Consider the following 18,612-nt stretch of genomic DNA (forward strand, 5'->3'; position numbering starts at 1 on the left):
AGTTAGTCACTACCAATTTATCCTACTTTAACGCTGCTTATTATCAGGTTTGTAACTAGTGTCTCTTTGTACCAGCAGGTGGCAGCATACCGCCTCTTTACGGCGGGCAAAACGACTGAACAGCAAAGTTAAACGCACACTAGAGGCAAGAAAAGAGGCGTCAAGCCAGCACGAGACACTCACAACAACATAGAGAAACCGGATAAATATGACCGAAACAATAAAAGCGACAGCACACGTGGAGTTAATTCATGGTAAAAATGTACTGATTAGGAATGTAATATAGCCTATACATTTTTTGTGTAATAATAATAAAATAATCTGATGAAATGTTTTATGTGGTACAAATTTAAAAGGACATTTTAGAGAATAGGCTGATGAGTGGAATTAAAAATACGTATACAAACATGCACCCACCTCACGTCCCCTCAACATACACCTGATGTTTAGCGCAAAGCGCGTAAATGTGGCTCTTATTTTGAAATGTAACCGGATACGGTGCGTTTCATACCGTTACTCTTGACACCGGTGCGAGCAGCGGGCTGTTAGTCGCTGTCTTGCAGTCTCCACTGTACTCGCAACATCCAGGCGGGTAGCAATGTGAGAGTGAGGCTGCTGCTTTATTCCGGACCCCCCCGCGTCTCGGTCTCCCCCGTCCGCTCAGGATGGACGAGAGGAGAGCTGAACCGGACTGCAACACCGGCAACAACCCGGTTTCGCTTTACGGGGAATTCACGGTCACTGGTAACCGGAAAGTCAGGTGTTCCGTATGCTTGACTGAAAAGGACCTCATCGTCCAGAGACTCACTTCGACACCTGTCGGGCGGAACAAGGTGGTTCTCAGCCTGAAGGACTGCGTCGGCTGCCGGGCTTACCGGGAGGATGATAACGCAGACCCGGCCGCGTACTTTTCAGTCTACTTCTACCCGCTCAAACGGCGCTGGATGAGTTCCGGGGTCTCGCGGCAGAGAGTGGAGCAGTCCTTTCGTCTCGCCACGCTCCAGGACGCTCGCGCTAACCTGGATGAGGCAGAGAAGTGGGCTCGCGCTGTCCGAGAACGCTCTGCCCGGCAACAGTATCGAAGAGAGGGTGAGTGCTCGTTAACAACAAGAGGGAAAAGTTTAGGCTACTGTTTGTGCTCAGTGTCAGTTAAACAGTCTGACTCAACAACACAGTTACATGTGAATGAATAAATTATGATGATACACACACAGGATCAAACGTCTCTTCATCAGGTAATAATGTCGAAGGAACAAACAAACCTTAGTCCAGGCCAGGGGGAAATGAGTCTTTGTACCCTGGAACCCCCATTTTCTCACACTCTTTTAACCAGTAGGTTAGGTCGTTTTTGGTAGGTCCCTAAATCAATTTAAAAAGCATATCTTTTGAATTAATTAAGGCTAGACTATCATTTTAAAGTTCCTTAAGGCTAAGTTCCTTTCTACAATATGGGGTTTCAAAATAAGGTATTTTGTTAGCCTCTATCATACCAGTGCTTTAAATTGCACATAGTGTATTAAACTAAGACATATCAAAGGAAGGTTGCACATCCTCACAATTGAGAACCTATTTTTTCAAACCTATGTCTTCAAACAATGACCAGAGAAGTTAAGATTGATAGGATAATATATGATGATCAATATAGAGATTAATGGTTTCAGCTCTTGTGTCATATGTTGCTTTAAGGAAATGACCTCCATGACCCGTGAAGATCTCTCTTAAGATTAAATAACTGATGACTAAATGCATTTTGGAAACATACAAATACTGCACCTACACTGCGTATTCCTGTCCTTTCTACACTTACCTTTAGCTACTACTTCCCTGTAAATGTAACTATAATAGCCTTCTCTTGTACATCATCTGTAGCCTTATTACATAACTGTCTAATCGTGATGATATTAGAGTCCCCTGGCACTGTTACAGTCAACATTTTAGATACTGTTACCTATTTTTATGGAAACTACAAACCTTTGTGTTTTGTCTATTTCAATCTGATTTACAAACCTAGGAAATGGTCCATTACAATGTCACCTACAATATTTTAACTGCATCAGTCTTTCCTGATACATTCCTCTATCAGTTAAATGGGTAGTAGCCTAATATAAGTTGTTAAAGGGCCAGTTCGCCGATTTTCAACCTTAGTCCTATCATGCTAGTATGGGGAGCTAATGCCATTATGGTAGAACAAAAATGCAATTTTGCTATGTGCCTTTGGAGGATGGCATCCGCTTCTCCACTGGGCCCTGGAAAACCTCCGTCACATAATTTAAACGTGTCATCTGGCAGAGACCAGGGAGCTCGCTAAACTACACTTCCTCAGTCTAGGAAGCCTACCTCCGATGTCATGTCTTGTTCAAAATCATCAGGTTTGAAATGTAGACTGCTAACCTGAAGGTTTTTTTAGACGATCCACCGGTATATTCTCATCGTATTTCTGATTCTGTACCGCTCTGAGCCATTGCCTGCAGCGATAGTATTTCACTCCAGCGTCTCTTTCTGGGCGTTCGTTTCAAAGGGAAGGGCACAATGCACGCTGGGTGTTGTAGGAATGTAGAATGGGCGAAACTGGGAGCTGTTTGTACAACTTTCTCCACAGCTATGGCGTCATTATCAAATATTATTGCTTCTATTGATTACAGAGAACACCAGCTTTTTCCAGGGTCGAACTGCTCCTTTAATTCTGTACACAATAAGTTTCTTGTTGTTTTATTCTTATAGCTATCCTGTTAACTCTAACCACTTTCCTTAAATAAATAAAACAAAAGGACTACTTTGGTGCAGAGCATAAACTATGTCGGCTATAAGAGGTGGACGAAGCCGCTTGGTTTCAAACCTGAAGCCAAAGTTGAAGTGTGCTAAACCTTCATTCTTTCTAATGGCCAGCTGGGGGCAACTCCACCCGTCACAAAAGTACGTCCTATGTAATTCTATGAGGAAATGACCCCACTTCTTAGTTGGTTTATTACCTAAAGAGTTAATGGTCCCAATTTCTAGTTCCCGGTCCTCAATACACCGTGTGTATTTAGTTGATTATGCTGCCATTGAGTGCGAGATACAACACGCACGGTCAGCAGGGTCAATTCTGGCTTCAAGACAGGAAGATGGAGACAACAAATACCAAACTCGACGCTTCGAAATAGTACTCCGCAAACCAGTGTGTGATGTTACAGTGGTTGCACACTACAAAGTCACCTTTCAGTAACCCCAGTATTCAAACAAAATATTAAAAGACCCCTGAAAAGCGTGAGGCAATATGGACGCTATCCAGTTCACACTGTGCAAGGATGAATACACTGTATAGAACTACATGCTTATCTCTTACACGATAGCATTACCATTGACTTACTCCTATATTAATTAAACAATAGGACGGGTGTGGTATGGAGAGTCACATTTCTGTAACTCCAGTCTACAAACAAACCATCTGAACATAAAAGACATCTGAGGAACATACCGCAATATGACTGCTATTGAGTTCATGTAATGCCAAGAGGTATAATTACTCCGGAGGGAAACGGTCTGTAAGTGGAGATTTTCTAAAGATAAGTCGTCTCATTATTTGTCCCCCTCACCAACATGTCCTGACTCCATGAAGAGAGGAATAAAATGCACAAACCTTCCCCTTCCACACAGCCGAGGTATCGTTGGCACTCTGTGACCCAGATAACATTTCCCCATTTGCACAAATGTATTTTTAACGAGACAAAATATGCTGCAAGTCTATACCGCCTGTCATTGTCAGAGGAGGAAAGATCAGACTTTTAGCAACTCAAGTGGAGACAGTTATTTTGTTTGAAACATATTGTGATTCCTCTGCTTGGAGCTGAACCTGAGACAGCTACCGAGCAAGTTTCCTACCAGGGAACCAAACACAAATGTCTCCATAGCTTCACCAGCTCTGTAGTCATGTAATTCACCTCTACCTCTACCTAAGCGCAGACCTTTGCTGTGAAACATCAGCTGTATCTGGAGCCATTGTTGGAGACATGATTATATGTCCTATTCGTTAAATCGGAACAGGGATACAAAGTGGAATCGAGCTGAATCGATTGTTAGTTACTCTTGCCAAGCACAGCACATTTGTGTTTTTTGAAGGATTTAATCATCAAACTTCATTTTAATTTCTGATTGAACGGCTCGTCCATTTCATAAAGAAGTAGCAATGTTAGAGGTTTAACATTAATAACCGAGCTGATTGTTTTGTCAGCTGAAATTTATCAGTCACAGATTTTAGCTCCAGCTAGCTAGCTACCATGAGTGGATGAAACCTCCAGCTGACTTCTTTCTGTTTCCAGCTGCCGTTTATTGTGAAACAGAATGTTTTACTTCTGCAGGAAACAAGGCTTTTATGATAAGAACGAAACATGAGTTTTGTTTTGCTTTCTCTCCTTGCTCTTTGAAATGTCGGTAACTACTTTAGGCAATAAGCTCGTTATGCTGATGCCAGATATGCTGATATTTGCTAACGTTAGAGCAGAGAAAAACACTGTTAAATCCATTCTTTACAATTTAACTCTTAAGTATTTTGTTTCGAAGACAGCTCGTGGAAAAGCTTTCTATGGAGAGAGAGAGTAACAGTCTCACCACAGCAACATGCACGTTGTTTTGGTTTGTGCAGAAGAAATCTTGACAGTCTTGTCATGACGAGTTACGGTTGCTAGACTGTGATGTGACAGTGACTGTTCGGTGCAGGTGTTAGTGAACAAGAACCGATAAATTGAAAGTTAAATAAGTTTTTCAAGGAATAAAATCTAAAAATTGATGGTGAAGATGTTCTATTTTGTGTTATGAATTATTAAATCTCATTGAACTATAACAAACAGAAGATGTCACCTTCAGCTGTGGGAATTACAGCTGGACATTTCTCACCACTGTTTCTTTATTGAGCAGAATAATCGGCAGATTAATTGTTAATGTAAATAATTAGTTGCAGCTCTCCTTAAAATCTGTGTGGGTCAACATTTGTATTTTCCCGCCAAGGACAGTTGGTCGTCCTGAAGTCACTGAGCAAGGTGTTTCTTTAATGTTGCTGTGCACTGACAGTGTGCAGGATATATAGTCAAACAGAGAACACGAGCAGAGCAAACATGTTGGCTTCATTGATTTGTACTTCTGAGCTACCTGCTGAAGTGTCACATTATTCTGATGTATTTTTGTGGCCTGCAACATTTCAAACATCATTGAGGCTGCAGCGTTTTGGTCTCTCTGAAAATGATGGGCAAAGGACTGCAGTCTAAAAAGTGGTCTAAGTTAGTGAGTTACTCATTATGCTGAAGGCCTTGTGAACGTTACTATATCATGTTCAGGAGATGCACAACACAACCATTAGTCTGAATGAGGTCGGTGCTGCATGTCTGACCTCTACGTCAATATTGGTGCTCGTGTCATTGGCTTTACTTCAAGTGTAGTACTCACAGAATTATTCAGAAAGTGTCTGTTTTCTCGAGATGCATTTACCTCTGACAGGTAGAGGCCTGCTGAAGATGTAACGTTAAAAATTTGTTAGTCAAGAGGCCGACTCTCTCTCCTTACTTTTGTAGTTATCTATATATCATCTTGCACAGTATACTGTTCAGATGCTAATAGGTGTACGGTCAGCTTGCACATCCATCTATGACACTGCAAAGCATTTCCACTTTCATGTTCACGTCATCAGTATTAGTTTGCATAACAATGAATCAAGCGTCTGTTGATGACTTTGACACAACAAGCTGTCAGTTGACCCTGGGGAGCGGTCGGGTCACATTTGGCATCTTCTGCAGTGCACGTCCTGGTGTTTGAGGCTGTTGATGACAGAGCTGTCTGACAGGTCACAGACCACAGGCTAATAATGCAAAAGAGTGCAAACAGCAAAACAATGTTTTATAAAAAGGAAATGTGTACATTTTTTTACAGAAATACTTCCTTTCCTCGCCTTACTAGTCGTATCTTGGCCTTTGCATCACAGACTAGTTATTTGGGAGAGCAGAGCAGAATATGCTGCATGTCGTGGTCAGCTAGCCGTTGGCTTCAGTCACTGTGTTGTGTTCAAGTGCAACTTTAAACACAGGATGTGAGCTGACGTGAGGTGACACACACATCAGTTGTTGGCATTAACTCCTAACACATCAAGGTGCTGACTCAAGTCCCCCATGAATATCATCTCCGCTCTGGCAATTTAATCTGACAGCTCAGATGCATTGCCAAGTGTTTCCTCGATAGTATCGACCCCATGTTGTCGATAAATGGATTGAGTTCAGCTTTGGACAGAGCCGTTATTATCATGAGTCAGGAGCTGGCGGCTGGCAGAGAGTTACTATTATTGATTCAATCAATCGCTCGGGTTGATCTTCTGGCGAGAGAACTTGGCAGCCCAAAGACAATGATTTACAACACATTAGCAATTAATGTGAATTAATTAATTAGGGTTTGATTACATGTGATCAATCAGAGAACGGACTCACTGGTGCGTTGGGAACTGCCTCTAGGTCTAACGCAGTAACATTTTCTGTATGTAGTGGTATTACAGTACATTACCTTGCTGATATGTAGCTGGAGTGACAGGCTGAGTAATTTCAGGCTCTCAGAAAGGTTAAGGTATTCAGCAGCAGCAGCAAAATCAGCATTAATATAAATTTAATCTTCAGGTCGTCGTATAAAATTATGTTACAACTTATTACAAGATAGTGAGATAAGGTGAGACACTCGGGGATTAAATATCTGTGAGAGAAACTTTGTCATCACAGGGATCGTGACTTGCACTAATGCACTATAACTGAATCAGGCTGCTCAGACAGGATCGAATGAGTACGGCACCGATGGGTAGTCAGATGAGAAGCACTTTTTTCGACATTCTCAGGGGGACGGCTGATGCCCCTTTTAGCAGCAGAATCCAGGCCTCTCTCAGACAGACAACGCTATTAATAATACTTACCTCTGGCCGAGACAGAGCAGAAGCTGGGACAATGGTTGGTTTGCTCTGTGACACACAGTGTGATACATGACAGATCCCAAAAGCTTTAAGGTAAACGATGTTGTCATGTAATGCCTTTTTATAAAAACAGGGAGTCTGCCTGAACCTAAATGATTTTAGGGTTTCTCATTTTTCAAACGCGCACATACTTGAACAAGATATTTTTAACTCTAAGATATTTTATGATCCTAATTTTTGGGAGGACAAAATATACAAACTGTAAGTCCGATGTGCAATATCTTGACTCCACTGTCTCTGGGGCTGCACAATAAATCATAATCTAATCCTTATAGCAATATGAGCATTCTCAATAAACACTTTTTCGCTCGGTATGCAAACATTTCACCTGTTGGATTGAGATTGATACTTTCACACCATTTTGATGTAACCAGATGAAGCACAAGCTAGCTGTAGCTACCCTCAGATTAATTTGTGTCAATTTAGTGGTGAAAAAAAAAAAAAAGCTTTTTGGATTCAGGAGGGACACGTTGCAAACAACTAACAGCTCTGTCCCTTTAAGAAACCCCGCCCCCTGCAAGCCCTCTTTCTTCTGATCAGCCAGCTTTCCGAAGCCTGCTGAGGCTGCACTTTGTGACGTCACAAAGTGTAGAAAAAACTGTGTGAAACCTGGCGTTCACAGCAGCCTGCAGACTGAGCCGAGAAGCCTTACAGATCTGAAACTTCACCCACGCTTACTTTGGACATCCAGCATTGTAACATTATATACATGTCTTAAAATGTGAAACAGCATAATTCCCCCTCTTTAATATTTGGTCATTAATCGCACTTCATATTGTTATCGTAATGTTGGACAATGTTATCGTGCTTTCAATGTAAGGCTTTTGTAAGTCAATGTAAACCACCTAAGTAGTAAGCAGTTTGTGCAAGTGAACTGCTCACTGTTACATGTTTTCACATACGGCATCAGTATGAGTCTTTATTTGGGGACCTTTTTATGACTTTGTGGGTTTGTGAAGGTGAAAACCATGAGTTGTTTGGTGAGTGCGCACCTCATGGTGAACCTAGTATGTGGCTGACCGCATCAGGTCAACGTGGGTGAGGACAGCGGACGAGCAGTATCCAGAGCCATATAGACAGAGTGTGGCCATGTCTCTCTCTTTCTATGGCTGTGAAAGTACCGTCACTCAGTCAGTCAGTCAGTCAGTTACTCAGTCAGTCACATACTGTGAGTGAAAACAGTTACGAATTTATTCATCCTGTTCTCAGACGTTCATCATGAGACTTTTCCCATCAGAACCAAACCCTGATGATTAATCAGTTTTGAAGAATTGTGAAGCTTCCTCATTCTGATAAAACGGAAAACCACAGTTCATTCATAAAACAGGAGGTTGTTCATCTTACAACTGCCGTGATGAAGGGAAGAAAGATCTCCTATTATAAACATAGAATAAGTATATCAGCATCTCTTTGTGTGTGTCTGTGTTGTGTTAGATTGTGTGTGTATAGTCAGACAGCAGTGCAAGCAGCAGTCCTCTCCCTGAGGACTCCTCCTCATTGGCTACACGCTGCGATAGAGCTTGACGTGTTGTCCTGACCTCTGATTCAGCCTCTCTGGAGATTTCTCTGTGTCTCGGGGCTCACAGCAGCTTTGTGTCTGACATGACAGCGTCCTGCCTGCTCTCGATTTGACCATAAATGATGAAATATACTCGTCAAATTTGTCAAAATCCACTCCAGCCTGAACCCCATCAAAGTCCAGTTGTTGTTTTTGTACATTTTACCACCATGCATTGAAAGCATAATCTGGCTATTCTCAGAAACGGCGTCTCAAGTCAGCCTGTGATTCGCCGACAACAACAACAACCACTAATTGAGCATTGGGCCTGCAGAGCAGCTGGTTACCCTCAGAGAAAGTCGGTCTTTGCCTGGTAAAAGAACATGTGGTCGTGTTTTTTTTTAGTGGTGGGAAATCCACTTCCTCCATATACAGACTCGCAGCACATTTCATCTGCATTTAGCGGTTTGTTTTTCTACAGTTTGTTTTAATCGCATGTTTCGCTCTTGTAATTTTCATTTAAAACTGACTCATATTTGCAGGAAATCAACAAACATGGTGCAAACTGAGCTTAATTAAGAATTTAAACTCCAGCTCCCAATAAAAAACGTATCTAAACATTAAATTAGTGGCAGTGTAACCGACAGACTTTCGGAAAGTAACCTCCCCTCTCTGATCTGACCCTGCAGCCGAAAATACTCACACGGGAGAGACAGTGGTCACTTTCTCATATGGATCTCTTTATTATAACAAAACAGGGGAGAGAGTATAGACAAGTGGTTGACAGACAGTGCAGGATGATTTTAATGCAAACCTCAATGTCGTAAACTCTCTGCCGTTCCTAATATAGATCTACATTCAGCTAACCGCAGCCACCTCCTCCTCCTCCCTCCACACCCTTTGTGGTTCTGGCTCAGCAAGAATCTGCTGAGTGCTCGAGCAGCTTCCCCTCTTTGATTTACAGAGAGCATTATACATCTGAAGTTATCACCTCGCTGCTCATAAATGTTACCGCAGTTTCGGTTAGGTAAGAGAAGGTTTCTTTTAAAGGTACAGCCTGAGATTCAGATGTAAACAAAAAAGGGGTCCAATCACCAAACATCAAAACAAAGGGATGCAAATTTATGGACAGGTTTTTTAAAGACCAGCTCCAGTCATGTTGTAAGACATATAAAATGCTCTGCTTGAAAATATAAATTGTGTCTGATATGTTTTTTTTTTTTTTGCTAAATACATTTAATTACCTTGTAAATCTCCTCCTTCTCCCTCATTTAAAATTCCCCAATCTGCATAGTCCCCGCCCACTATGCACATTTCTAACCGCCCCCTCCGTCACAAAAACAAAACACGTCTGTGCCATCGTTTCTTGGTGACTTGTTGAAGCTTAGCTAGCTAGGAATGTAGTAATTACAAGTAGTAACATTAATGTTAGCAGTCAGTAGAGAGTTAGCAAAAATTATGATCTTGATGATGGTTATATCTGGCTCGTACATCGGCAAAGTGGTTGCCATAGGTTACACATAATGGTATGCATAGCGTCACCCCGTCCATTAACGGGATTGGCTCCTTAGGTTTGTGACGTCTCAAACCTCCCAATCTGAAAACGTGTTGTTCAGCCTGTCCTTGGTACACTGCAGTTTAACAGCAGACAGGCCCAGCCATGGAGATGACTGCTGATGTTGTTCCTGATATGGCTTGTAGCACATGAGAAACACCACATGGAGATGTTTACAAGGTTAAACACTTGAGGGTCTTTAAAACACGTGTTTATGTTTAATAATGACCTGAAATATTTAGATTAAGTTTGTAACACAAGCAGTGAAACAGGCTCATATATAGACGACAGCTAACGTTAACATTCAACCGATTCCGAGCTAACACTTCTGTTTGATGGCAATACACGATACAAATTGCTAGCTAAAGGTAAAGTTAGCTTCGCAACGTCAGGCAAGCTGTTGTCTGACAGTTTCATTCAATCTATTCCTCGCTCACTTTACTGCTTGACAGAGACGATACAAATTTCCTAGCTTACAGTAAAGTTAGCTCGTAATTGGGTGAGTCCTAATGTTAGCTGTTGTCTAACGGTAGATAATGGGTTATTAAATATGTTGCTTAAACTTGAATGTGGTGTGATAATGGTCAAGAACTTCTGTAATGTGAAGACCTTAGTAAAGTTAAACAGTGAGTTGCAATGGTGTGGCAGGGAATAAGATGTATTTAGTTAATCACCAACTACACCTATAAAACACTCGTTATTGTTACCCATAAACAGTATTTTTAACGACCTCATCTCACAGAATGTAGCACATTCATTTCAGGAGTCAAGAAGCGTTCAGATTAAATTCATAAAGGCACTACAGTGTAAAACAGTGAAAACGTTCTCTATTACAGATTGTTGTCAAAATCTTACTAATCTTACTAAAACAAGCAGAATACACACGCTGAAATAAAGTGGAATAGAAGTACAAAGTTTAGCTTGAACTGGAAAAACTCAAGGGCCACAAATTGCTCTCAAATACAGCACTTGATGAAATATACATACTGCAGTTTGCATTTGACCACTAAATGTAGTATATATAATGCAAGAGCTCTCAAACGTTGTGATTAAAGGACCACATATGAATTTAAAGTCAAGTCAGAAGTCTGACTGGAAAAACCCATCAGCCACATAAATAAAGGGTTAAAAAAGGAGCTTTAAGATCTCCTCACTTGTTCTGACGTGTTGTCTTTCTCTGTATCTTTATTGCGCTCTAAATGTTTTCCAGAAAGCCGACATATAAATAACACTGGCCATATAACCAAATTAAAACACCACGCATTTTGACACTGTACCTCTATGTGCATCAATGTTTTAAGTCAAAGTATTTCCTCTCACAGTTGAATGACACACGCTCCAGTCCAAACTGACTTGCAGTTAGATGGATCCAAACCCTGGTGCTCCAAATAAAGCACGTTACTGTGAATGATGTGACATTTGAGAGTAAGAACTGAACCTCTAATCATGATGAGTACATCCCAGGCGTTGTGCTGCATCTCTAAATTACGATCATGACGATACAGTTGGCGTGTAGTTAACTACAGTGGAGATTACAAACTCTGCTAAAAGGATGTTTTCAGAAACTCAGACAGCTGCCTGGATTCAGATGCGCACAGCTGAAATATTTACACTGACTTTATAGCTGCACGTTTTCACCCTTTTCTTTGCACTTAGAGCTTTATTCTCTTTAGCAGCAGATCTGCAGCTTAGATGTGTTCAAGGACGAAGCTAACTTGTAGAGAGTACGTTTGTGCATATCTGTCACATTAAAGGGGGAGGGAGCGTTTAAGTACCATGTCAAATACATGTTAATCTGTTAATTCCCTAAATGTGGAAACTGGATTCTCTCCTAATGGGTGTTTGTCACGGCTTAGAGCCCACATCAGCACCGAGCAGCCAACAGAGATGTAAGAGCAGCTATAGGACAGGAACCTGAACATTTTCTGCTTTATTTTCAGTCCAATGTCCTGTGCAGATAACGGCTTGAAACCACAGGGTGCTGAGTGATATCACCCCTGTGCTGCAGACCGTGAGCACACACGTCTTGTGTTCACACTAGGGATGCACTGATACCGATACCAGTATTGGGTATCGGGCGGTATCGGAGCTCAAGTACTCGTACTCAGTACTCGTAAAACTAGGACAAGTACCGCAACCGCATACCACTTTACGGCTTGACGTTAGCCTCCTGTTAGCTAAGCAGGTAGGCAGAGAAGGAGCACCTTTCAGATAAAGGCTAAACATGTCCACTCACGGCCAAACTGAAGCTAACAGAGTCTAACATAAACATTAAGGCAAACTAACTTACATATTCATGGATGCACACACGATAAAAAGAGTCTGTCGGCGATCACTGACGTCTCCGTAGGAGGTGTAACAAACAAGTCCGGGCATGTCTCCCTCACTGTTTCGGTGGGATGCACTGTGTAGTGCTGCGTTCCGGTGCGCTCAGAAATGGGAGTGTTCATCACGTGACCTTTTTTTACACTATGTGTGGTATGTTGTGTTATACTGAAACCCACTGAATGTGTTAGAGGTTACATGAAAGTAAAATGTGTGACAGTGTCATAGAACAAAGTTGAGTGTTGAAGTCAGCAACAGTTGCATCATTCTGTCGATTTACTTTGTTACAGTCAGAAAGTGAGGACCATCTGATGCTTTTGGTACTCGGTATCAGCAAGCACCCAAATGTAAGTACTTGTACTTGGTCTGAAAAAAAGTGGTATCGTTGCATCCCTAGTTCACAACACTCACAGTAAATAGTCTAGATTAGATACCGTGGCTGCGTTATTTGGAGCGATTTCTTGAACAGACATTGGTAAATAAGTCCCCTCAAACGGTAATAAACAAAATAGAGACTCTCTAAAAACATGAACCCGTATGCATGCAGCTGAAGAAGATAGATAAGATATTGCTCCTTTTTTTATATAGGCTTTAATTGTTGTAGTCTTATTGTTTGATTTTATTTTGGTGAAATTCTCAGTTGACGCTTCTGTGGTTAATTTCAGTAATTGAGAGACATCGTAGCTGTCAGATAAGAGACTGTTGGGGCTTTTTTGGACCTTTTTGAAGCTTTTTGTGAGATCATCTTGTTTTCCTTCCAAATGTGTCCCATTCGTCTCCCCTCAAATCCCCAGTGACATCTGTACAGCGTGGGACTGTTCCCCTCTGTGCTGAGTGACGCTGTGTGGGCCGAGCTGATTGTGATGAAAGCTTGTACTTTTTATAATCAAGATTGCTGCAATGATTCCTTAATCACAGACAGTTTATGCTCCGTCATGCTTCGCTGCTGAGGGGACGGTGATTTACAGGAAGTTGAGTCTGACTGACTGATGTGAGCGCAGGTCGTCACAGTGAGTCAGTGCGAGTTGTGCAGGGAGGGAGTGAGCGTGTAGGGTCATGGATCATTTTAGTCGTTTACATAATGAGGATGCTATATGCTGAGTAATGTTTGCATTTTTCTGTCTTCTTTAAATATGATTTTATATCTTTAAGAATTCACCAGCACTTTCTGCACTCAAGGAAACCAGGAGGAAGTATGAGTATCAAATGTTTGATTTCTTTTACACCTCCATCCCTGTGTGTGCTCAACAGAAGCCGACATCCTGCTGAATGTTCTGCAGAGTTGTCAGACAAAGCTAAGCATCTATTCTCAGGCTCTATATGTGCTCCCAGATATGTAGCTATTACAGGGAACCTTGACGAAAACTGTTTTCCGGCTCCCGGGTTTTTCCCTTTTATTTGGGCTGTCATTTCCTTTGGCAAATACCTCGGTAGTGATTATTCCATTAAGATCTGGGACAGTTCCCATGCACTGTGTTTGAAGCGCGCAGATGAGACGCCCGTAATCGCACATCAAGTGAGCGCGGTGGAGATGCAGGGCAGAGCTTTGTAGCTGCCGTTGTTTTTCATCTGTTTTATCTTTGGTGACGATGATGATGCAGTTATGTTGCTGATGTCATCCACTTTATCACATCCTCCCAGACAGTAATTAGCTTTTTAATGAAGCTGTTTGAGCGGAAGCTCTGTCATCAGTGTGTGTCATAACTTTTGGTTCAATTAACAAAATGATAACAGAGCACCCAACCCTTTGCAAACAAACCAGACGCACTATCTGCTGTCATAAACCACAGAAGAAGAGTAATGGCCTCCATTATCCTCACACATGGACTGCAGAGTCTCCAGCATGGTTGATGATGTGTGTTCATAGATCTGGGAGGGTTGTAAAGCTTATCATATTTAAGTTAATGTTATTGGGTGTTGTGTTTTGGCTGCGTGCCATGACGTCGCAGCAGCCCAGCTAATGATAGAGGAGGAAACGTGGAGCGTGTATGCAGCACAGACGAGTAGTTAGATAGATAGGGCCCTCTGGAATGTTTAGAGAAGGGGAGGGGCGGCACACAGGAAGTGGCATGGGACGGGATTTAGCCAACGAGGTCTGCGTGGGTGTCCGTGCACACCGACAGCAGGGTCAGGGCCTTGGGTGCCAGCTGTCCGGCCAGCTGATTCATGAGGGCGTTTGTGGGACTTTCCCTCAGGAGTGCAGTCGTTAGGAATCGGAGACGACTCCGTTGAAATATTGGTTCTGCAGAAAAACTAGCTGCAAATCCAAATTGATATAGTACATAATCAGGGGTGGGACAAAAAATTGATACAGCAATATATCATCGTCCTGACTTGTGCAATACAATTATCGTTAGGCTAGCAAATATATTAAATTTACAGATATATGCTGCTCTAAACAGATTTCCTTGTGATTTTGACTCACTGCGTCACTACTTCATGACTTCTTGTGGCTGTTCTTATGACATGAATCAGGGCTGGGCAATATGACAATATATATTGTCACAAAACCAGCGTCTGATTTTTATATCACTTTGACAATGCGTTCTGTTCTCATCCTTGCATGCGGGAGTGAACCTGGAGCGAACCATAGAGGGCAACGCTGTTTATTAACATGGACACATGTTTTTCTTTTTTACTTTATTTCCTTTCTTTTATCTCTTTTAGTTATTTTAGTTTATTTACTCTTTCTACTTCTTCCTGCTTTGTCCCCTTGGTCTCGGTCTTGGTCTTGTGGGTTCTCCTGGTTTTATGATCTGCTTGTTTTCTGCTTTACTTTGCTTGCTTGGCTGTCAAAGCACTTTGTAAACTCTTATTTTTAAAGGTGCTATTTAATAAGTTATTATTATTATTATTAACGTGCAGAAAAGGACTCAGACTGAGCACAAGTGAAAACAGAAACTCAAGTATTAAATTCACACAGGATTATCCCAAAATAGGCTTTACCATGTGGATATTTGAGAATTATTAGTTAAATTACCAGAAAACATGATATATCGTGATATACATTGTTATCGAGATATGGAAAATGCTATATTTTGGCCGTTCTGCCCGGCCATAACGTGAATGAAGGTAACGTGAACGGAAATTAATCTACCAAAAAAGTAGTTAATCAAATATCAGGATGTTTCATTATATGATTGTCTTGTAATATATCACTTATCGCAGAATTTCTGTATTGTGATATTATCGTTGTTGTGGCCATGTATCACTTATCTTATCATATCGTGAGTTACTCTGTGATTAACCACCCCTATAAACAATGCATGTGCTCAACTCAACAACAAGCAATTTGTTATACTGAGGTGATGATGCCTTTCAGTCACTTTCAGGATTATCAGAGGACAAAGTGCTGGAGGCCTGATGAGTTCACTTCAGGTCAAGCTCCTCTGTCACAGCCAAACAAGGTGTGTTAACGTATGAACGTCTTTCCGACCTGTTTCTCTGCATTCCTGCAGTGTCACTGAAACTCCTGAAATTTCAGTATGGAGTAAGACAAACTGTATCTGTTGCATTATGAACCAGTTAGATGTGTCCATCCCTGGAGCATCAGCTCTTGAGTCGTTCCCGCCCCTCGTTACTCATTTATCAGCTGTCAGACTTGTTTGGGTGGTTCCTCTTCCTCCGCCCTCAGACTGTTTTAATCCTTTAAAAAAATCCAGCAGACTGCAACACAAAGTGAGATGGCTCTGCATGAGGGATCTCACTGCGGGGGGTTTGCCTCGCCTCGCTGAAATACTTTGTTTGTTTGTGGCTTGACAAGGCGTCTCGCACATTGTGTCGTTTCTACAACAAAGAATACCTACCTGTGAAATGATCCCGCAGCTGCAGGCTTTGAAATGTGTCTGATGGCTTCCTGTCACATTTCTCTCTCCTTTAATTTGACTTCTTTCTCTGCTGGGACATTATTGAAAGACATTTCAAAGGAGAGAAAACTGATGAGTAGTTTGCTCAAGGTGAAGACTTCTTCTTAGAGGAATCCATTTAATTTCTCTAACATCCTCTTATCCTTTGATTAGCTCTCTTTCTGGACTACCAGCTTGACATCACCACAGTATTATCATCAAACATTAAATTCCATCAAATCTATATTTCTATTTAGTTTTTAAGATATAAAATCAAGATTAATATTTTGTAACTGCAGCCTCATGCTTTGAGCGCGTTATGAATCCTCCTCAGAAGCTTTGGGGCAGAAGGCCAGAACCGGCCTCCTCCTCTCCCTCCTCCTTCAGCACCACGCTGCGCCTCTGACAGGCCGTAATCTTCAGTGTTTTTTTTTAAAGGTTTTGGGATCTCAGCGATATAAAATCTGCATAACATCCGTGTTTGATCCCAAAGATATTTTGAAAACTAATTTGCATCTCCCCAGCAGTTAAAACATTTACCAAGGAGGCTGTAACTTCTGCTTTCATCCATCTTTTTAGATACAAGCAGTGTAGGATTAGTGTGTATGTTGGATCATGCATTGGTGACCCCTGACCTTTGTTTTTGCTTTTATTTACAGATCTCCTGTCAATGCAGTATTTATGTTTCACAATATATGAAGTACTGAAGACATTCAATCGCACAGCAAATGTCCACAGGGAGTATCGTAAAGACATCCAAGACGTGCTGTCATAATGATAAAAACACAATACAGAAAATATAATATTTTATTACTACTATATTTTTCATGAGCAGATTTACAGATTATCTGTACGAGGGTTGGAGTAGACGTTTACCCAACATGCCTCGTCTTGTACCACCTTGGTTCTATAATATGTCAGCACCAACGGTCCTCATACACCTCAAAGACGGGGTAAGGCAGGAAGATGAGGGCCCAGTTTGTTCCCATGTTTCCCTCCTGCTCGTCTCAGCTGTAGATATTTTTCTTGCTGTGGCTCTTGACTCAACCACAAACTCAGTCTGTTTAAGTGAACTTAAGAGACCTGTCTTTAAAAGTATAATAAGCAGGATTTTTCCCTGCATTTTTTCAACAACACATTCAAACTGGGCCCCTCCTCCTTGGCTCTTCGTCACCAGAAGGTCACTCTCACTCTCTCGTGCGAGAACACGCCCACCCCGCTGAGCTAACACTGACTGCATCAAGGTTACCTTCGTGCTAGCATGCTAACTGCCAGTTAGCTTGTGCTACCCGGTTTGAGGCATCTACCTGTCCAACAGAAAGAAGGCCAACGCTGCATCGCTCTTTGGGGCCGAGTTGCTAATTTGAACCACTCCCACACTCACATATACGCTCTGACTCAGGGAACCACAACAGCGCCCCTCCTGAAAACGTCCCGTGCAGAGCAAAACAACAGAATAGATGCAGAGGGAAGGGTCTCACAAGAGTCTGCACACACACTCACCAACACACATGTATATGATTTATATTATATTATATTTGTAAATGTCTATATTTTTTTTTTCTAGGAAAATCCTACTTATTATACCTTAAACATTTTTAAGACGTAATGCATGTGTAAAAGATTGTTAAAGGGTAAACAGAGTCAGACTTTTGCAGGAGAAACTTTTTTTACAAGGGTGCACATAAATGACACAGATTGAGACTGAGGAAGTCTGATTTTCACAGCAGTACATCGAGATGAAAGGAAAAATACTGACTCATAAGTTTGTTTCTTTGTATCTAAATATATAAACACAAAAGTGTGACTCAAACTAGGACTGAAAATGGTGCGGCTAAAGGTTTCGATCTCTAAAGCTGAACGGTTGAGTCATTGTTAGAGTCAGACTGTGAGAGAACAACTGCTTCGCTGTCGGCCATCTTTGATAAGTAGATAGTTTTGGGTTGTGAAGGAGTGATTTTAATATTCACCATCTGAGTGTAAATGCATGTTGTCGTTTCTCTTTTATTGCAGTCAGTCATTTCCCTCTTCTCTCCTCTGTAGGGGTGCTGATGAGCGAGTTGTGTCGCCCGTGCCGGATGATGCTGCTGGTGAACCCTCAGAGCGGGAAGGGACAGGCGCTCACCCTCTATAACAACCACATCCAACGCATGCTGAACGAGGCCGGAGTCCCACACACGCTGGTTATCACCGGTGAGTCTGAGTCCACAGAGGCGTTTAGTACACCTAAAGAATACAGACAACAATATAAAAGTGTTCGTTAATATTTTATTTTCATGTGATACACATCTGGTATGTGTGCTGCACAAGTGGTTAGTTAATCCATCAGAGGAAGGAGGGTTGAATTCAGTATCGAATGAGTCTGTTCACTCTCAAGTGTCCTTGAGCGAGACATTTAATCCCTTCCTGCTCCACG

General features: G+C 41.7%; 1 protein-coding gene across 1 annotated transcript in view; it reads left to right on the forward strand.

Moving 5' to 3' along the window:
* Positions 1-651: 651 nt before the first annotated feature.
* Positions 652-18,612, forward strand: part of LOC138595180 (sphingosine kinase 1-like) — a 35,817-nt gene continuing 17,856 nt past the window's right edge. The window contains exons 1-2 of the mRNA XM_069666529.1: positions 652-1,089; positions 18,240-18,389. Coding sequence (XP_069522630.1) covers positions 666-1,089; positions 18,240-18,389 — 574 coding nt within the window. The 5' untranslated portion in view covers positions 652-665. The remainder of the gene's footprint in view (positions 1,090-18,239; positions 18,390-18,612) is intronic.

Source organism: Semicossyphus pulcher, unplaced genomic scaffold (genome assembly GCF_022749685.1).
Source record: "Semicossyphus pulcher isolate SPU_LCO1_2020_fin unplaced genomic scaffold, fSemPul1.0.p SCAF_17, whole genome shotgun sequence".
NCBI lineage: Eukaryota > Metazoa > Chordata > Actinopteri > Labriformes > Labridae > Semicossyphus > Semicossyphus pulcher.